Here is a 22341-nt window from a genome sequence, read left to right on the forward strand (position 1 = left end):
CCAGAGTCTACTGTGTATGCGCGGGTCGCCGGGGAAATGGCGTGGCCGCCATTTTCTCGGCGATTTCCTCACTGCGCATGCGCAAAATGCCGGGAAAATGGCTGCAGCGACCATTTTCCAGTGTCTTTGTGCAGGGCTGAGACACCGAGGCATCTCGTAGAGGTAAATATGGGTGCAGGGTGTTCAGTGCGGGCCACCCTGCACCCAATATAGATACGGCTCTGGTCGTCATACACTCAGAATCTATACGCACTACAGCTCGAGACGCCCGGCGCAACTGAACCGCTCAAAGAGGAGCGGTGTAACATATTTGTCTTTAAATGTTGCGTCTTATTCTCATCACAGACAAAGCGAAACACCACTCACAGTGTACTAGAGACGCTGGGTTGCAACCTTAACCGCACAGGAATTATTATTAAACAAATACAAAGTCGCAGATAAAGCACAATTGAACTTACAGTAAAGAAAAGCCTCGGCCTCTCGCAACGCAGCACTTCACACACACTGCGCAATGTGCGAGCCTCGGAGCGAGTGAGAGCTTCACTCGCTCCGTGGCTCGCTACAAAACGGGGCGGCTGTCGATGTTGATCGACAGCTCGCCCCGTTTTGTAGGCGGGGAGGGGGGGTGGCTGGACAACGGAGGCGTTCCCGAAGGAACGCCTGCCGCTTGTGGGCGGCCCTACTAACATCATTCGTGATGTCAGAAGTGAACTTCCTTCTCTATTAGAGCACTCGGGCTTGCGGGAACCGAGACCCTACCACAAGGTTCTTGTCGGAAGCCCGATAGTCGTGATAATCGCGACCATCACCAGGCCACTCCATAAAGCTGTGGGTGGTCACCCACAGCTATGCGAGCGGCCCCTGGAGGCGGATTTTTTTTTTTTTAAATCCGCCCTGATTCAGAGTGAGCGTTCGCAATAGCGAACGCCTCTAAATCAGGCCCTTAGTCGCATACAGATATACACGTTTTGCACATCAAATTGATCAGTGCTGTCCCCCCAGTAGTTTTACTTATGCAAGTAAGATGCATATTATAAGTAGGGGTGTGCACCGGCCACTTTTCGTGTTTTGGTTTTGGATCTGGATCTTTGTTCGTGTTTTGGATCTGGATTGGTTTTGCCAAAACCACCCTTACGTGTTTTGGGTTCTGGGTTTTGTGTTTTGGATCTGTATTTTTTTTTTTAAAAAAGCATAAAAACAGCTAAAATCACAGAATTTGTGGGTTTTTCTGCTCCTATGCTATTATTAACCTCAATAACCTTAATTTCCACTCATTTCCAGTCTATTCTGAACACCTCACAATAGTGTTTTTATGTCCAAAAGGTTGCACCGAGGTAGCTGGATGACTCTGCTAAGCGAAACGAGTGGGCGGCACAAACACGTGGTCCATCTAGTAGTGACACTGCAGTGGCAGACAGGATGGCAGTTTGAAAAACTAGGCCCCAAACAGTACATAATGCAAAGAAAAAAAAGAGGTGCAAGATGGAATTGTCCTTGGGCCCTCCCTCCCACCCTTATGTTGTATAAACAGGACATGCACACTTTAACAAACCAATCATTTCAGCGCCAGGGTCTGCCACACGACTGTGGCTGAAATGATTGGTTCGTTTGGGCCCCCACAAAACAAGCTGGCAATTAATCTGTCCCTGCACAAACTGGCTCTACGGAGGCAAGATGTCGTCCTCATCCTCCTCATCCACCGATTCCTCACCCTCTTCAGTGTTGTGTACATCCTCATCCTCACAGAGTATTAATTCGTCCCCGCTGGAATCCACAACCCCAGGTCCCTCTGTACGTTCTGGAGGCTGGTCTCCCTGGAAGAGTTGATAATTCATTTTTATGAACATCATCTTCTCCACATTTTGTGGAAGCAACCTCCTACGCCTTTCGCTGACAAGGTTCCCGGCTGCGCTAAACACTCTTTCGGAGTACACACTGGAGGGGGGGCAACTCAGGTAAAATAGAGCCAGTTTGTACAGGGGCCTCCAAATCCTCTTTTTCCTGCCAGTACAGGTACGGACTGTGTGACATGCCTACTTGGATGCTGTCACCGATCTAATCCTTTAACAGACAGACGCATGCTTGTCGCTGCTGCTTTGAGGATGCAGGTGCGGCTACTGCGCATACATTTCACACACAAAGACAGAAAAAAAGAAGATTATTTTATTTTGTTGGAGCGCACTTTGGGGGTAACACCACCCTTTAACAGACAGATGCACGCTTGTCGCTGCTGCTTTGAGGACAGTATCAAATGCAGTGACAGTAGACTTGTCAGAAATTGTTGGCACGTCCTTCAGTCCGGACCAGATGTCCAAACCGGCCCTTGGCTTATGACACAGGCGCACGCTTGGCGCAGCTCCTTTGTTGATGCACGTGCAGCTACAATCGCACACAAGTCACAAAGACAGAAAAAAAAAAAATTTTTTTTTTTATTGTTTGTGGAGCGCACTTTGAGGGTTACACCACCCTTTAACAGACAGACGCACGCTTGTCGCTGCTGCTTTGAAGATGCAGGTGCGGCTACTGCCCACACATTTCACAAAGACAGAAAGAAAAAAGAAGAATTTTTTATTTTGTTTGGAGTGCACTTTGGGGGTTACAGCACCCTTTAACGGACAAGCCAGCTGGCCCTTTACTTATGACACAGGCGCACGCAGTCGCTGAATGGCAAAAGTGGCCAGAAATTTTTCGGGCCACCCAAAGCGTCTCCTACATGCCCCTGTCGCTTTTCAGAAAATTCTGCACCACCAAGTTTATTGTGTGAGCAAAACATGGGACGTGCTGGAATTTGCCCAGATGTAATGCCCGCACAATATTGGTGGCGTTGTCAGATATCACAAATCCCCAGGAGAGTCTAAGTGGGGTAAGCCACTGGGCGATAATTTCCCTCAGTTTCTCTAAGAGGTTGTCGGCGGTGTGCCTCTTACTGAAACCGGTGATACACAGCGTAGCCTGCCTTGGAACGAGCTGGCGTTTCTGAGATGCTGCTACTGGTGACGCTGCTGTTGTTGCTGTGTAAGGTGATACATTTACCCAGTGGGCAGTCACAGTCATATAGTCCTTAGTCTGCCCTGTTCCACTTGTCCACATGTCCGTGGTTAAGTGGACATTGGGTACAACCGCATTTTTCAGGACACCGAGGACACTTTTTCTGACGTTTCCGTACAGTCTCAGTATCGCCTGCCTAGTGAAGTGGAATCTAGACAGGATTTGGAACCGGGGACACACTACCTCCATCAATTGTCTAACTCCCACTGCACTAATGGCGGATACCGGACGCCAGTGGCGTAACTAGGGCACGGCGAGCGGGGTTCGTGCCCTGGGCGCCGTTGGACCGGCGGCGCGGGGGGGCGCCGCCGGCCACGATACTGGCCCGCCCTAGATAGCCAGTGTAGCGCCGAACGCAATGAGTGCGGTCAGCGCTACACATTTGCACAGGACCGGCGCTAGGCTTCCAGCGCCGGTCCTGTGCTGCACGCCTGAGCCCGTTCCCTCCCCCTGAGCGCTTGCCCAATAGCGCCAGGAGGCGGGCTCAGGCTGTGCATAACACACGCATCGCCGCCAGCGCTGGCGGCGATGCGTGTGTTAAACAGCAGCCAATGAGAGTCAGATAGACTCTCATTGACTGCTGCAGCACCCACTGCAAGAGCCGGACTTCCGTCCGGCTCCTGCAGTGGGTAATGGGACTGACGTCATGACGTCAGTCCCATAATGCTGAGCGCGCCAGCCCGGGCGGACTGGAGGGCGGGAGCGGCATCGGCATCGCGGACAGGAGCAGCGTGGAATCAGGTAAGTATATTTTTATATATATTTATTTTTAAACCTTACCTATCTGCACAACGGGGGAGGGGTTGGGTACTACTGAGGGGGACATCTACTGGGGGTGCCATTGGGAGGACCTCTACTGGGGGAGGGGCTACTCTACTGGGGACTACTACTTGGGGGGGGGGACTACCACTGGGGGCATTCTAAAAGGGGCCTAGTATTACTAGAGGCACTGCGCGCGCACATGGGGGGGCTCCCTTTTCAAATTTGCCCTGGGCTCCAAATACCCTAGTTACGCCACTGCCGGACGCACGTCTAACACCAACATAGCAGTCAAGGCCTCAGTTATACGTTTTGCTTCAGGATGACTGTTGTCGTACTTCATCCTCCTCGCTAAGGACTGTTGGAGGGTCAATTGTTTAGTAAAAGTAGTGGTGTTCCTACTTCCTCTCTGGGATGATGAACAACTCCCAGCAGCAGCAACAGCACTAGGTGGAAGTGGTTCTTGATGTTTCCCTATTTTATTTTTATCGGAGAAAGTTTGGTCCTCCATTTATGTTATATTGATATATACGTGCGGCTAAGGCGCACACAAACACAGAAAATTATTTTTTTATTTTTGTTGGAGACTAGTGCACTTTGTGGGTTACACCACCCTTTAAGAAATGAGCCAGCCGGCCCTTTACTTATGGGACACAGGTCGCACGCTTGGCGCTGCTCCTTTGTTGATGCACGTGCAGCCACAGTGCACACAATTCACAAACACAGAAAATTATTTTTTTATTTTTGTTGGAGACTAGTGCACTTTGTGGGTTACACCACCCTTTAAGAAATGAGCCAGCCGGCCCTTTACTTATGGGACACAGGTCGCACGCTTGGCGCTGCTCCTTTGTTGATGCACGTGCAGCCACAGTGCACACAATTCACAAACACAGAAAATATTTTTTTATTTGCTTTGGAGTGCGCTTTGGGGGTCACAGCCAGCCGGCCCTTTACTTATGACACAGGCGCACGCTTGGCGCTACTTTGTTGATGCACGTGCGGCTACTGCGCACACAATTCACAAACACAAAAATATATATTTTTTTATTTTTTTGGAGTGCAATTTGGGGGTTACAGCACCCTTTAATGGACAAGCCAGCCGGCCCTTTACTTATGGGACACAGGCGCACGCTTGGCGCTGCTCCTTTGTTGATGCACGTGCGGCTACTGCACACACAATTCACAAACACAGAAAAAATATTATTTTTTTTTGCACTTGGGGGGAGCACCCCTGATGGACAGAGCAGCCCCTGGACAACACTACAGCACCCCTTTAGGACTGGGACACTGCACAGGACTTTGGAGTGGGCACAGCCCCTATGGACAACTGACTGCACAACACAGTCCAGCCAGCCCCTATGGACTTTGGAGGAGTGGACACAGCCCCTATGGACAACAGCAGCACAGCACAGCACAGCACTACACTGCACTACACTACACAGCCCAGCCAGCCCTAACTCCCACCCTCCCTCTTCACTGTCCACAACCGAGTGAGCAAATGGCACTGACGTGGGTACCTTATATAGAATCCAAAACCTGCGAGACCCGGAAGGCGGGATGATGACGTTTTGCCTCGATTTCAGATACGAGTCAGGCGGGAAAAGTCGAGCCTGACTCGGATCGGCCTCGGATCGGGGGGGCTCGGGGAGGTTCGGATTTCAGAAATCCGAACCCGCTCACCCCTAATTATAAGCGAGAAAAATGCTTGGCGCGGCCAAATCATCCGGGACCGGGCGCATCGAGAGCAAAAGTATACTGTATGTGTGTAGAAAAAGCAATTATATTATATAAACATAGTATATTGTTAAACAAATTAACAAATGGTATTTCCAAAAGTTAAAAACAGGATTACTCAAAGACAATTAAATATTTAACAAACTCGTGTAAGATAAGATGCTAAAAAAGTACCTGATTTATGAAGGTCTTTCAGATATGGAGCCATAGCTGTGTGCACAAAGTCTGGAGTGAATCCCAAGCTCTACAATATAGACAAAAATATGAGATATGGTAAGAACTTACCTTTGTTATCTCTATTTCTACGAAGTCCATAGGGTTCCACAGGATACCTTGGGGTAGAGGTGATGACGTCAGGCATCGGGCACCATAGAGTTACGTTTTCAGCCTCCCAGGATGCACTAGGGTCCACCTCCTATACCCCGCCCCCGAGCCAAGGAATCTTAGTTACGTACCAAGCCATAGGCTGGAGGAGGAGAAGGAAGAGAGAGAAAAAAGATCTGGACACACACAAGAATCACATTCTCACCAGAGCGAGACAGAAAAACCGGTGACCAGAGTAAAGCCCATCTACAGCACAGGTGCTACAGGGCGGGATGTCCCAAAGCAGTATCCTTCAAGGGTGGGGATGCTCCTGTGCTGAAAGGAGAATCCGCCGCCCGAAGGAAGCATCCTGAGAGGCAAAGGTGTCAAACGCATAATACCTCACAAAGGTATGGACAGAGGACCACGTGGCAGCCTTGCAGATCTGGACTGCAGAGGCACCACGTCGAGCTGCCCACGAAGGACCCACAGACCTAATGGAATGAGCCCTCACAGAGGAAGGAACCGGAAGGCCTTCATGAAGATAAGCTTCTGAAATGGCCATACGAATCCAACCTGCCAAAGTCTGCTTTGAAGCAGGCCAACCCTTTTTACGGAACCCACAGAGGACAAACAAGGCGTCCGACTTCCTAAACGAAGAAGTGCGGTCAACATAAATCCTTAAGGCCCGCACAACGTCCAAAGTGGCCTCACCCACTGAAAGGTCAGGTGAGTTAAAAGCCGGCACAACGATTTCCTCGTTGATATGAAAACAAGAAACAACTTTGGGAAGAAATTCAGGACGAGTGCGCAGCACTGCCCTGTTCCCATGAAAAATCAGGAAAGGGGGTCTACAGGATAGAGCCCCTAAGTCCGAAACAAGTCTGGCCGAAGTGATGGCCAGAAGGAAAATTGTTTTAGCTGTCAGCCATCTAAGGTCCACTGAGCCCAGTGGTTCAAACGGCGGTCCCTGGAGAGCCCTCAGGACCACAGCTAAATCCCAAGGCGCCACCGGTGGAACAAATGGCAGCTGAATTCGAAGAACACCTTGCATAAAGGTGCGCACATCAGGGATTGTAGCAATCCTATGATGGAACCAGACAGACAGGGCAGACACCTGCACCTTCAAAGAAGCAAGGCGAAGCCCATGGTCTAGTCCCGCCTGTAGGAAAGCCAACACTCTAGACAGACGGAACTCCCGAGGTGCATAACCTCTCGGCCGACACCACTGGAAGAACGTATGCCACACACGATGGTATATTCTTGCAGAAGATGGCTTCCGAGCTCTTAGCATAATTCGTACTACAGAGCTGGAAAACCCCCTGGACCTTAACATGGCCGTCTCAACAGCCACGCCGTCAAAGACAGCCGAGTCAGGTCCGGGTGAAGACAAGGACCCTGTGACAGTAGGTCCTGTCGTAGCGGCAACCGCAGAGGAATGTCCACGGACAGACCCTGAAGGTCTGAGAACCAGTGCCGCCTGGGCCACGCGGGAGCTATCAACAGGAGCGTCCCTCCTTCCTGTTTGAATTTCCGGATTACCCGTGGAAGAAGGGAAAACGGAGGAAAGAGATAAGCAAACCAGAACGTCCACTGGATGGACAGAGCATCCACCAGAGACGCCTTTTCGTCTCTTGTGCAAGACCCGTACACCGGCAAATTGTTGTTGTGCCGTGACGCCATGAGGTCGTTTTCTGGAAGACCCACCTGTCCACCAGAAGTTGAAAGACGTCCTGGTGCAGAGACCACTCCCCCGGATGAACGTCCTGGCGACTGAGAAAGTCCGCCTCCCAGTTGAGGACTCCCGGGATGAATACTGCTGATATAGCCGGGAGATTGCGCTCCGCCCAGACCAGGATGCGGGACACCTCTACGAGTGGCGCACGACTTTGGGTTCCTCCTTGACAATTTATGTAGGCCACGGTGGTCGCGTTGTCCGACTGGACCTGCACGGGGTGACCCTGGAGAACCCGATGTGCCTGCTGGAGAGCACTGAAAACGGCACGGAGTTCCAAGATGTTTATTGGAAGCTCCTTTTCCGCCTGAGTCCATCTGCCCTGGAACAAGTGTGGACCCGCGACCGCTCCCCAGCGCCGAAGGCTGGCGTCTTTTGTCAATAGGACCCAGTTCGCCACCGAAAACGGATGACCCTTGTTGAGATGGGTCATCTGCAATCACCAGGCAAGGGACAGGCGAACCTCCGGAGTGAGCACCATTGTCTGGGATTTTAGACTCTGAGGCAGTCCATTCCATTTGGACAGGATCAATTGCTGCAGAGGTCTGGAGTGAAACTGGGCATATTCCACCATGTCGAATACTGATACCATGGAGCCCAGTAACCTCATCGCCGACTGTAGAGACACACGGCGACTCTGCAGACAACTGTGCACCCTCAACTGCAAGGCAGAGATCTTTTCCCCCATCACAAAGATCCTCTGCTGACTGGAGTCCAATAAGGCTCTGAGGTGCAGAATCCTCTGAGACGGGATCAGGGTGGACTTTTGCCAGTTTATCAACCAGCCGTGCCATTGCAGTACTGCAATCGTCAGATCCAAGTGGCGTAGAAGGAGCTCTGGAGACCCTGCTACCAACAAAAGGTCGTCTAGGTACGGCAACATGCGGACTCCCTGCAGCCTCAGGAAAGCCGCCATGACCGCCATAACCTTGGTGAACACACGTGGTGCTGTCGCCAGGCCAAAAGGTAACGCCCGGAACTGAAAGTGATCGTTTCGGATTGCAAACCTGAGGAACTGTTGGTGATGCAAAAGAATAGAGACATGCAGGTAAGCGTCCTGTATGTCCAACGACACCATGTAATCCCCAGGTTCCAGCGCCAGAATGATGGACCGTAGGGTCTCCATCCGAAACCGCGGCACCCGCAAGGACATGTTGAGGGCCTTGAGGTTGAGAATCGGACGGTACGACCCATTGGGTTTCTGCACCAAAAATAGATTGGAATAGAAACCCTGGCCCCTCTGGGAGAATGGAACAGGCAATATAACTCCAGCTTGGAGCATAGTGTGCAAAACCTTCCGCAGTTCCATGGCTTTGTTCTGGTCTAAGGGAAGACCCGTGGTGAAGAATCGGGATGGGGGCCTGTGCCGAAAGGAGAGGGCATACCCGTGAGAAACCACCTCGTGAACCCAAGTGTCTGTCATAGTTGCCGACCAATACTGGGCGAACTGCAGCAGGCGGCCTCCCACTTTGGGATCCCCCAAAGGGAGTCCCGGACCGTCAGGCTGCAGGCTTGTCATCTGACTTAGGGGCCGGACATCTGGTACTCCAGGCCTGTTTCCGTGGCTTGGCCGATTTTTTGGGGCCAGCCTGTCGGGGAAAAGACTGTGCTTTAGGCCTACCCTGGGCCCTGTAAGGCCGAAAGGACAACGTTATCCGAACTGGAAGGGACCGCAGCAGACGGGAGACATGCAGATTTGGCTGCCGCCAGCGTGGCTACAATTTTGTCCAGATCCGGACCAAATAGGACTTCTCCATTAAAAGGCAAAGCTTCCAAGCCCTTTTTGGAATCAGCGTCCGCCTTCCAAGATCGCAACCATAAGGTGGGACGAGAAGCTACAGCTGCCAAAGATATCCGAGAAGTTAGGGTACTGATATCCAAGGCCGCTTCATTGATGTAAGTGGCCGAATCCCGGAGATTGCCTACCAACTCGGCCTGTTCAGCCGACCAGTCGGAATCCAAAGACGCCTCCAAACTATCAGCCCAGCGCTACATAGCTCTGGCTACCCAACATACAGCCATAGCCGGTCTGGATGCCCCCTCCGCGAGGGAATAAATGGACTTTAGGCAGATCTCCACCTTACAGTCCGTAGCATCCTTCAAGGAGGATATGGAGGGCATGGGCAATGTGGCACTTCGGACTAGGCGTGTCACATGAGAATCCACCTGAGGGGATTCCCACTTAGAAAAATAATTGTCCGCAAACGGGTAAGCCATCGATAAGCATCTTTGAGACTGATACCGTTTAGCAGGGTGTTTCCACACCTCCTCTAAATGGTCTACTAACTGACCCGAAAGAGGAAACACTGTGGCGTTACCCTTAATATCCTTGAAAAAGGCATATTTGGACTAGGACACCGGAGGATCATCATCCTCAATAACTAAAGCTGTGCGGACTGCACGAATAAGGCCAGGAATATAAACCTTAGACTTAGCGTCCAACTCTTTAGTACGGAGAGGTTCTTGGTCAGAAAGATCCAGAATCTCCCCATCATCGGTCGTCACGTCATCATCCTCATAAGGAGCGGACAGAGACGCCACCGGCCGCTTGTGAGGCCGCAACACAGACTCCCCTTGTAACACGTCCGACAAATGCTGTACAGAACTTGTCAGTGAATTAACCCACGCAGGCTCCTGAGAGACCTGAGGAGGGGAAATAGGGAGACTGTGGGGTACCATCAGTTGTCTCGGGAACCCCTGCATGGGTGACGACACCACTGACTGCTGGGACAATCCCATCTGTGAGAACGCAGGTTGCGGAGCTAACTGGTCCACTAGGGTTGTAAGCGCTTTGGCGAAACAAGCCCAGGGCGGTTCCTGTACCGGAGCCGTGACAGTAATTGCTCACGCCAATAAAAAACACTGCCGACATAGCCCCTCCGCGTTACCCTCCCCCTCCGCTATTGGTACCTTGCATGTAGTACACAGAAACTGGAGAGGAAATTCACTCTCAGACATGATGGGAAGTATGTGACCCCTCTCACTGATACTCGTTAGTAGAGTGGGAGAACCACCCTGCAATCACCGCACCGCAAGGGCTTTAGCAGAAGAAGAGCAGGGACAGTGAAATGGCTGACTGTAGAAAGTGAAAGTACAGGCAGCAGACGCTAGCAGAAGTCACATACAATGCAAAGAAATTAATCCCTGCACTATCAGCGCTGATCCTCAACTACGCAAACACAGAGCCTGGTAGGACACAGCGCTGCATACACAGACCTGTTCCAACGGAGGAGAGGTATGCCGGAGGACCCAGACCACGATGCCACCGATCAGCAGCTTCCAGCAGCGTTTACCATGCTTCTGCAAAGATGGCCACTGAGGAGCAGAGAGGAGGCCGGCCTGGGGGAGGAGCGCTGCCACAGGGCCAATCGGCAGGTGCAGAGAGGGCTGTGTGCAGCGGGGGAGGCACCGGCTGTGTACAGGGAAGGCGCGCTCCCCTGGCATGCAATTAACCCCTGGGACGCCGCAGCGCTACCGCTCAGCTGCGGTCTGCTGTCCCAGGGGGGTAGTGGAAGCGCAGGTTGGTTACCTGGCTCCACGCTGCAGCCAGTCCCCAGGGAGCTCCCTGCCTAGGGACTCTGGACCATGTGTTCAGCGGGGACCCACCGCGGGACCCCGCTGCTTGCCTGCTGCCCCCTTGAATCCAGCCATGGTCCAAAACATCTGAGGTCACCACTAGCTGTGACCCCAGATGCTTACCAGCATCCCCGGATCAGTATCGGCGTTCTGGTACCGGCGGGGGTGTAGGAAAGACAGCATGGACGATAGCGTTACCAGTTGCAATTTTAATAGATTGCTTGTGTTCTCATGCTGGTAACATGCTGCCAGAGCCATAACAGGGCACGGTTCTGTCTAAATTCAACTTGGTCAAAGGACCTTGCCGATCCTTCCATAACTCTAACCCTCCCCTACAGCAGCCTAACCCTAACCGTCTCCCACACACAGCCTAACCCTTACCGCCCACAGACTAACCCTAACCCTCCACTCTTGCAGTCTAACCCTAACCCTCCCCTTACGCAGCCTAACCCTAAACGTCCCCCATCCCTGCAGCCTAAACGAGTCATACAGACAGGAGCAAGGCTCCGGTCGCCCATGGCTTGTTACGGCCCTATATGCTACTGTAATTATCCAGCATTAGCCAAGAAAAAAAGTGGTTATGATTGCTGATCACATGTAAAGCTTAATAAATAATCATCTATCTGGTCTGGTGGGGAACAGGTTTCAAAGAGCAGTTACAAGAATCTGAAATGTAGTGGTTCCAACCTTTGTTTCTTCAATGATACCCGGGAGAATTACAATGATCCAGGGCTAACAATATGTTTTTTCAAAATTGTTTGAGCTTGAGCAGGAGCATTTGATAACAAAGCAGTGACTTCCTATTTGAGATAATTTTTACTCACAGTCTTCCCCATATTTACAATACATACAGTAGGGTGATAAATAAATAAATAATAATAAACAGATTGTGAAAACTGAAATCAATCTATAAAAGATTAAACCACGTAGGGCTGGGTTTATGGGGTTTTAGAGAGGGCACTGAGCCTCCAGCCCAGTAAAAATGCAGCCATTGGAGCAGCATTTGTCTTCACTCTACATTATGTCCTATAGATCAACTGTATTTCATGGCTTTATTCTTATGGCTCGAACATTGTTTTAATTTTATTTGCTCTCACTGCTAGTGTAGGATTAAGTGCTGGGAGAACCAGTGCATGGCCAGCCATACTGGGAGAGCCAGCGCATGCCCAGCCATTCTGGTGGAAGTCACTTATTTTCTCTTATATGTGTGGACAAAACTACTTTGCAGTCATACTGGGAAAACCAACTTTTTTCTGCTGAAGGCTTGCTCAGTTTTATTCCTTCTCTATCATACAGAAAAATGTTTACAGTCAGCATCAGCATGGGATGTAGTAGCTTGAATAGCTTGTCTAGATGTGTCTGAAATATATTAACATTTCAATGTAAGCATTTTCTTTTTTGTGCCTCAAGAGTCAGAGAACTAGAAACCATTGACTGACTGGTGTCATTATGGAAACATCAGAGCTTGCACTATGTAGACCGTTATAACAATCCGCATAACATAAATAGAATACACTGGATGAACGTTTACTTACAGGTGACTTGGATTTTGCTGCTGACAATAGAGACATTGTTATTTCAGAGAGGTAGTCAAAAACTAAGAAATCTAATTTTCCTCCATAGAGAAGTTGTGGAACTGAAACAAAGAATAATACAAGATTACATTATATAAGACACTTACTAATGCTATACCTACATGTGGTTGCTAAGCTGTTATAATGCAATGGAAAACTGAGCTCAATTACAGTTTTAGTTTCCTAATTACTCAAAACAGATTTTTAGATATTTATGCATATACTGTACACAGAGATCCCATCTACTATCCCCAAATATCCCATCAATCTTTTTGATAGTATATTTTTTAAACAAAATAAATGTGACCTGTAAAAGTGTCCATTTTTGTTATATATGTAACACAATCTTAACAACTATGGGAAAATAAATGCAGACCGTTACATCTGCATGCAGATTATCACTCCTTAAAACTGGAGAGTTGGAGTGAGGGCAATGAACGTATACAGAGTACAGTGAGGATGTGTTCCCATATTCAAAATATGATATTTGTGACTGAGGTAGACTTATACTATACCGTTGTATAGTGGCACACTTTAACCACTGGCTGGAACATTATAAATATGTTACCTGAAGCTGCAGTGTCACCCCAGAAGCCAGACGCACATCCAATTCGTACCGGAGAACGCTTATGAACAGGAGGCGGACAGTCCTGTACCATAGAGCCTGCAGAAAGTTGCCGTATAAAGGCACGGCACAGCGTACTGTGAAGAAGCCCAACTTCAGGCCTCCAAGGACGGGGGCATCTTCTTCCTACTAGAAATATAGTCCACCCCATGTCTGAGGTTGGGTGCTAGGAGACAACCCCTCAATGTACTATTCTGCTGTCCTATTAACCCTGTAATATACAAAATTAGACATCAATTCTTCCATCCCTGTCTTGGCAGTCAGATAGCTATTGCTAATGGCACATTAATAAAAAAATATGTGACTTCACTTCATTACTGACTTTTTTATACTAAAATTAAAACTACCTATGGTCCAAGCAATAAGACATGGAAGAGACATCCACAGTGCAGCATGTGGGGAATGCTTTTGAGATGCTACAAACACACAGTTATTGCTCATTCAACACTGGAGAGGCTGGATTTAGAGCAGGGATGGCAACCTCGGGTCCGGGGCTCCCAGAATCATTTGGTCTGGCACTCTGAGCTTTTTTCTGCTAGCCTCATCTGACCAGCAGAGTGCCTAGAATGGTACCCTGCAGCCAGAATCTATGCAGCAGTGCAGCCTGGAGCGTCTTTAGGATGCTTCAGACGGTCACACCACTGCCCTTACAGCTCCCCGTAGCATCCTGAGGATGATCCGGACATTTCTGTAATCACCTGTGATTGTGGCCCCACCCATGTGTGACATCACACGGAGGGGGTGTGGCCTGCACCAGGCCCCTGAATAATGTTATATATATCAAAATGGCCCTCGGCAGAAAAAAGGTTCCCCACCCCTGATTTAGAGGATGGAGTTTATATCCCGGCTGTCGGGATGCTGGCACTCAGAATGCTGGCGCTGGAATCCCGACACCAGTCTGTGAGGCAACTCTACAGCAGTATTGCCTATCATCCAAAGACCTCCCAACATTCACAGTGATTATTCAGCGTGCAAGAGCAGTGTTTTCCAAAGAGGGCCACAAGTTCTAATTTCCTGAATGTTCATAGCGCACTGAAAGCAATCTCACTGCAATGCATCATGGATGCTTTATTCAAATTGCTATAATTAATTTTAAAAAAAAAAAGGAAAATTTACACATTTATAGAACAATTTGCTAATTTTATAACGATTTTTTTATTTTATTTCATTCACTACAGCAGAATTTACACCTAAAGGGGCTATACACCAACGACAGGGCCGTAACTAGGGTAGTGCGACCTGTGCCATGGCACAGGGCACCGCAGGGCAGGGAGCGCTGTTAGGCCTGTCAATTTTCTGTTTATTACCATTATCACTTATAGTTTCCTCTTATTTTATCCCCAGCATCTCCTGGCCTCCCCTATCTCTTCCCTGGCCCTTCCCCATGAGGCCATGGTTTTCGGGTGTGTTATCTCCCTATTTAAAAAATAAGGGGGGTGCCAATGCTCTTTCTGGCACAGGGCACCAAAAAGTCTAGTTACGGCTCTGACTAACGAGGGATCGTCACGTTCCTGCAACCCAGAATCTCTGGATCGGTGAAATCTAACCTGCAACCCGGCATCTCTGGATGTGGACCTAGTGGTCCCTCTGGACCTCGGGGACCTGTACAGGTGTCCCCTTAGACCCCCCGTCGACAGCCCTGCTCCCGTCTTTCTGACAGTTTTATAGCGGCCGCATGTTTTTTTAAATACGGAATCTTGGCCGCTCGCATAGCTGTGGGTGACCACCCACAGCTTTTGCGAGTGGCCAGGTGATGGTCACGATCATCGTGACCATCGGGCTTGCAACGAGACCCTTGTGGTAGGGTCTCGTTCCCGCAAGCCCCAGTGAGCTTCTGGCTCTAATAGAGCCGGAAGCTCACCACTGACATCACTCGTGATGTCAGTGGGGTCGCCCCCAAATGGCAGGCATTCCTTCGGGAACGCCTCCGTTTGGCAAGCCACCCCCCTCGACCCGCCTACCAAACGGAGCGAGCTGTCGATCAACATCAACAGCCGTCCCTTTTGGATGCGAGCGCCGGGGGGAGTGATTTCTCGCTCGCTCCGGGGCTCGCGCGTGCGCACTTCCTAACAATCGACCCGCTTGCGAGCGGGTCTGAATCAGGCCCACAGTACCCTGAAGCAGTACTCCTGGAAGATATTTTGTATGGGATATTTAAAGATACATCTCTTAAATCAAAACTCAATTGTGCCAGAGTAAAGAGAGGGCTAAACCAGGACCAGATACTGCATGCAAAGAGTCAAAATAACCCACGTAAAGTGTATTCCTTCTGGATTTATATGTGGGGGAGAGGGTTATCAAAACTACATTTTAGTGGTAGGTAATTAACAGCTCTTTGAGTGTGATATTGAGCAATAAACACTAGTCTTCCTAAATATCCTGTTCTGTTCCTGCATCCTGCAAGACACCTATTATTTTATATGACAGGCTTACATCATAAACAGCATTTGTTATGTCACCCAGTCAGCTTTGTTATAAAAGTCACTGCTTGGTAGGCTGATCATGTGACAGGTATACATCATAGACAACAAATGTGATGTCAGTCAGCATTGGTATAAATGTCACTGCTATATATAAAACAGTGAAGTGAGGTGAAGTAAATGGCTGGGGAGGCACTGGCTAGTATCAGCGCCAGATTTACAGATACATATATGAACCAGTGGGATCATATGGGCATTCTTCAAAGGTGCAGCAGTATATACAGTAGTGCTAGAAATTTATTGTGTTTTGATCAGGGATGTGCAAAAAAGGTAGACAGGGGAGGCAGTGCCTCACCTGTCATACTCTTTTTACTCCAGAGATTCCTACTATAAAAAGGATTAGAATAATACAATTTATAATATTTTATTAAAATGTTTCCTATCATTTTTAGTCAAAACTCTGGAGTATTCCTAAGTATGACAGAAAAGGCTCTGCCTCACCTGCCTGCTCATCACTGATATAAAACTGTCAGAAAGAAGGGAGCAGGCCTGTCGACAGGGGGGTCTAAGGGGACACTTGTACAGGGCCCCCTAGGTCCACAAAGGCACAAAATGGGGCCATGGACTCACTGATCCAGTCGGTGCAGTGCGGCCACCGGCGGAACCTATACCCACCGCTGTGCATCTCCCTTGTAGCCTGGCCCGGGCAGCACTGGGCTCTGACAGGTTGGTCAGATGCGACCCGGGCCAGGCTTGAACTTGCAGTCAGAGACACAGTGGCGTGACATCATAGGTCACATCGACAAGTCTGGTACAGCTGCCCGCGCAACTTTTACTGACGGAGCAGCTGAAGCTGACTCGGCAGGTTGCAGTGGTGAGGGGATAGGGGCTGAGGTAGGTGATTGAGGCTGGTAATGGGGCTTAGGGTAGTTGATAGGGGCTGTGGAAGGTGATTAAGGTTGAGGATGGCGCCTGAGTAAGTTTTATGGGGGCTGTGGAAGGTGATTAAGGTTGGGGATGGCGGCTGAGTAAATTTGATGGGGGCTGTGGAAGGTGATTGAGGATGGTGAAGGTGCTGAGGAAGGTGATGGGGGCTGTGGAAGGTGATGGAGGAAGGTGATGGGGCTGATGAAGGTGATGGGGCTGAGGAAGGTGATGGGGGCTGTGGAAGGTGATGGAGGAAGGTGATGGGGCTGATGAAGGTGATGGGGCTGAAGAATGTGATGGGGACTGAAGAAGGTGATGGGAGCTGAGGAAGGTGCTGGAAGCTGAGGAAGGTGATGGGAGCTGAGGAAGGTGATGGGGACTGAGGAAGGTGATGGGGATTGAGGAAGGTGATGGGGATTGAGGAAGGTGATGGGAGCTGAGGAAGGTGATGGGAGCTGAGGAAGGTGATGGGGGCTGAGGAAGGTGATGGGGGCTGAGGAAGGTGATGGGTCTGAGGAAGGTGGTGGGGCTGTGGATAGGGATGAGAGTCTGGGGACTGACAAAGGGGAGGGGGCTGAAGTTGGTGACGAGAGGCTGAGGTCTGAGAAAAATGTTTAGGGGCTGAGGACTCAGGATGGCTGGCTGCAGACACCATCCCTCCTACCCCTGAAGCATCCACATCACATCAACAAGATCTTGGAAGAGATGTCAGACAAGAACTACAGCCTGCATCATCAGTGACAGAGAGACAGTGTGGTAAGCCATAATGTATTTTACTTTATATAAAGGCTGGCATATCTTTCAATTAACATTATCATGCTTCACATATCACACATGAAGGGGAGGGATGTGTGGGTGGTGGGGTCGGGGGTGGTGTTGTGGGGTGAGGGCCCCAGAGACATCAGTGTACAGGGCTACAAGATTTATGTTGCCGGCCCTGGGAGGGAGAGTGGGAAAATTATTGGATAAAATCTAGATGGGCCTTCCCATGAGGCTATGGCCCTTTTACGGATGTGCGTCTTATGTCCCTATTTGAAAATTAGGGGAGGAGGGCACCAAAAAGTCTAGTTACGGTTCTGGTAACTGCTATAAAGGGAATCAATCCCCTGTTATGCTGTGTTGAACCTAGTGTACTTTGGCAATGTTCTGCCTGCTACCTTGCAGCACTGATCCAGAAGTCAGGAGGAACAAGCTACATTCACCTGCAAAGATTTACTGCTGCAACAGCAGCTACACACACAACTTAGCAATAAGTGGTTTCAGGTGGCAGTGAAGGAGCCTGGTAGTGGTGGTGATTACTCTATGCAGGGTCTTATTTTGTGACCTCATATTCACATTTTGAGGCATTTATTCAATTTATATTATTTTGTTGTACTTGTTTATTTATTTACATTTGTTGTACTTGTTTTGTGGTGATGGTTCTTTTTACTCTAAATCTGACCCATATCAAGCAGTAAGAATGTGTCACCTTTGAAGTTGATCACATGACCTAATGAATGTAAAGTATTTCTGTGAAACCTATCATAAATTAACTTATTACACAGATATATTATGTACATTTCTACCATATCTACTTTTCTCTATATAGAAACCATAAGGCCTTCTGATAAGCCCTTTATTTCTAGAAACTATGTACTAAACATTTACATTGTACAGTCTTTATTTGTTTCTTTGTGATAAGGAATGAGCAAAGGTTTCATTGCCTCTACCAATATGTAGAACTGCTTGTATACTAGCTTAGGGAATGCAGGTAAAACCTGGCATTAGATGAATAGCTACAACTTTACATTTATATGTATCCCTCTGCAACAATAATATACAAGATATCAACAGATCCAAATTATTTCAGGTCAACATGGCACGATCATTAAGCTTATGCTTCTACTGATTCAACTGTTTAGTTCAGAATAGAACTGTTTGAGAATTTTCTTACTGGAACACGATGTGAAAAACCACATTAACAACAAATCACAGAGATTTGGGTCATTGATCCTAGTACCAAAACGCAAATGATGTTCACAAAAACGCCAATACTGAAAGTTTGTAGGAGTAAAGGGGCCTATCCATTAGACGACTTTTTGAACAATCCAACTAAAACCAGGAGGTTTTGGTTGGGACGTTCAGAAAGTCACAATGGATAGCCGGCAAGGACCAGCGATGCGTTTCCACGCTGGGTCCTTGCCGACCCCGACTATCTGTGGAACATGCTCGTCAACCTGACGACGAGTGTCAGGTTCACATGTTCATAGATAGGAGGTCGGTCTCCTGCACTGAATGACGTTCAGTGAATGCTGTTCAATGCGGGCACCGCACCCAGCGGCCTGAAGGACTGAACGCTAGATGTTCAGTTTTTCAGGTCGCCTAATGGATAGACACCTTAACACTCAAGAAAGTTGTGCTAATCTAGCACTGTTGTTCACAATATTTTTTCTCATGCTTTATTCAATCTGGAAATCAAGGTGAATGATTGTGTATAAAACACTTGTCTGCACAAGGCTTAACACTTAAGGTGGATACACACTGGAGCGATGTCTTTGCGATTTGGCCAAATTATAATGACATATTGTGCAGTGTGTATGCACGGTATGTGCGTTCCCGCGGTCTCATGCGACATCCTCAGGTTTGATGTGCTGCAGATCAAACCTGACAATATCGTATGCGGCCCCATTTGTGTTAATGAAGGACGGAATAAATTATCGTTCCATCCTTCATTAGTCACAGTGTGTACTGACAATCATGCAATGTCCAGGTAGTCCCTGGACATCGTCACGATTGTCGGTCGCACCAGTGTGTACCCGGCATTGACGTGCCTCACTTGCCTGACCGCTCAGCCTGATCACTGAATATCCACATCTGTATCCAACTTGGCAACCCACATCACAAATTGGAGAGATCTGACTACAGGGGGTAAAATTACTAAAGTGAGAGTTTTTAGAAGTGAGTTGCCCATTGCAACCAATCAGATTCTACTTAACATTTAACTAGCATCTTCTAGAAGATAATAGCTAGAATCTGATTGGTTGCATTTGGGCAACATCACTTTTAAAACTCACTTCTAAAAACTTTCACTTTAGTAAATTTACCTCCAGGGCTAAATTTGTATGGCCAGAACAAGACAGCACACACTTAGAGAACACAGGGCCTGATTCAAATCAAAATGCAAATGTCATCGCAGCTGCCATGTCTCACAGATCGCAAATGCGAAAATATGTTACTGTCTCCAAAACTTACCCGAGCATAGGAACACTCACTGCTGCCTTCTCCGTGCAACAGCATAAACATGGGTACCATCAACGCAGATCTGGCAGACTCACAGCTTCTGAGTAAGTCTAGGCTTCTGCAGGCACAGCAGGTCTCCAGACACGCAGAGGGCTCTCTTGCTGCGAGCAAGATAGGCTAATATATGCACGCCCAGAAAACAGTGTTTAACCAGTCCTGTGTTCCTCAAGCCACCCCCATAACCTCCCACAAACGCTGACTCCCGGTCACTCACTTTGCAAATTAATCCTCTGTACGAGCGTAATCACAATACAACCGATGCAGCTGTGCACTGTGGCTTACACCATGCGCAATGGCTAACAATCGCTCAATCTGCTGGAACATCTCCATTTACGTGCAGATATGAATCAGGCTCTAATTAAGAGATTTACAATAAATTCAATATTTACGTAAATCTCTGATGTTTGCACTGCGCAGGTGTAGAGCTGTTTTTTCGATGTCTGTGCAGTACCCCAAAGCTGCTGGCATTTGGTCGGCGCCAGGGAGCGTTCCATAAAATGAGGGGGGTTAGGTGTCGGCCCCGTTTCCTGAGCATGCCGAAGCCAGTGGTTGCGTTCTTGGACACAGCTTTACGGGACCCAGCAGCGTGATTTTGTCAGACATCCTGAGTAACCTGAGGGTTACACAGATGTTCGATGGCCATGCAGTTGAAACGATGCTGCCTCTTCGGAGTCAGCAGCGGATCAGAGAAGCCGGCAGCAGTTGTCTTTTTACTTAAGACTCTGGCAGCGCATATCATAGCACAGCCGCATTTGTACAAAGATGCAGCGGCTGTGCTATAGCGTCCACCTGTAAATCAGGCACACAGTCATTAGCAGCCTTCACATTTCAAATGTGCTCACTCAGTGGACACACTGGGCCTGATTCAGCAAGGATCGCAATTGCAAAGCTGCACGCAGGCTATAGATGTATGATGTATGCACGCAGGCTATAGATATATGATGTATGCACGCAGGCTATAGATATATGATGTATGCACGCAGGCTATAGATATATGATGTATGCACGCAGGCTATAGACATATGATGTATGCACGCAGGCAGCTATTGTGATTCTTGCAGATATGGTAATGCAGCAGGAGGCATCACGCCTCCTGTTCATTACTTATCCGAGCTGCGTTGTCCAACGCAGCATCGGATAATCTGAATCTGCGTAACATCGGCCAGCTAAGGTGACCCATGGGGCCACACAGCCGGCCGCCGCAGATAAGAGGAAGAGGCCAAGAAATCTCCGTTAGCCGATGGAGATCCTGGCCTCTTCCCTTCCCCCCAACGGCGGCAAAATGCCTCCGTTTTAGGAAGCGGAGGGCATCGCCTCCCCACCCAAAACGGAAGCAGACTGTCTATCACGGACAGTCTGTGAGCGAGATCGCATACCCATTCTGCACATGCGCAGAACGGGTCATGAACCTGCGCAGATTCCCGAACATTGGGAATCTGCATTCAGCAGTGCACGCTGAGTCAGGCCCACAAAGTGATACTGGACCAATCTAGTCCAAAGAATCCACAGTGGCCACTTTACAGCCTAACATTCCTCATATAAAGTAAAATCATAGTGACTCCTTAATACTTTACTACACTGCACTGAATGATCTAGGGTTCCTGTCTCCTTGATTGTGTATTACAGAACCACATACAGCACTCTGTATATTTAAATCAATCACTTGTCATAATGTGTATATATCTATCTATCTATCTATTACACACATACAAACATTTTATTTGTATGTTACACTATATTGTAAAAGCTATATAATTAAAGTTGCTAAAGTTACATAACATCGATTACACAATACACAGCTGTGTGAGAATGTAACCTCCAAGCTGTGATTGTGTTATTAGTATAAACAAAGTCACTCTTATTGCAGGGACCTTGGCAGAACAGTGAGCTACACTAGTAGATGCTGACATTGTAGTGCAGGACCATAACAAACGTTGGGTTCTCTGTCCTCAGCACATAGACCCAAAAAAGGGCAGCAACAATCCCAAACTCTTCTCCCATTGCAGTCATACTGCTCACATAACTGCACCCCTTACTCTGCTATACAGTAACGTAGAAATGAGCCCGGGCATCGCTCAGCAATTACCCAAAGTTTTGTTACTTACTCTGTCTGCACAGAGGCTGCAGCTTGTACTGAGAGCCTGACAGTCTCCCCCAGCCCGCACACTGAGATGGGGGTCACTTGTTGTTACAATTCCAACCCTAGAAAAAACGCCTGGCGACAACAAATAAGCAGTTTTGTAAGCCTTATTCAATACTATCTTCATAAAGCAAAGTGGATTTCATTTTATTAAAGGTCATGCTGGTAACAATTTCAAAGTTTTACATAACATTTTGATGTCACCCATATACGTAATGGTA

At 48.5% G+C, this 22341-nt stretch overlaps 1 protein-coding gene across 1 annotated transcript in view; it reads right to left on the minus strand.

Annotated features, from left to right (window-relative positions):
• The window catches only part of LOC148521326 (uncharacterized), a 168457-nt gene extending 146324 nt beyond the window's left edge, over window positions 1-22133 (minus strand). Inside the window, exons 1-4 of the mRNA XM_088475367.1 lie at window positions 22086-22133; window positions 13298-13565; window positions 12691-12791; window positions 5716-5785 (exon numbers count right to left, since the gene is read on the minus strand). Coding sequence (XP_088331493.1) covers window positions 5716-5785; window positions 12691-12791; window positions 13298-13505 — 379 coding nt within the window. The 5' untranslated portion in view covers window positions 13506-13565; window positions 22086-22133. The remainder of the gene's footprint in view (window positions 1-5715; window positions 5786-12690; window positions 12792-13297; window positions 13566-22085) is intronic.
• Between the last annotated feature and the right edge of the window lie 208 nt (window positions 22134-22341).

Source organism: Taudactylus pleione, unplaced genomic scaffold (genome assembly GCF_031769625.1).
Source record: "Taudactylus pleione unplaced genomic scaffold, aTauple2 ptg000170l, whole genome shotgun sequence".
Taxonomy (NCBI): domain Eukaryota; kingdom Metazoa; phylum Chordata; class Amphibia; order Anura; family Myobatrachidae; genus Taudactylus; species Taudactylus pleione.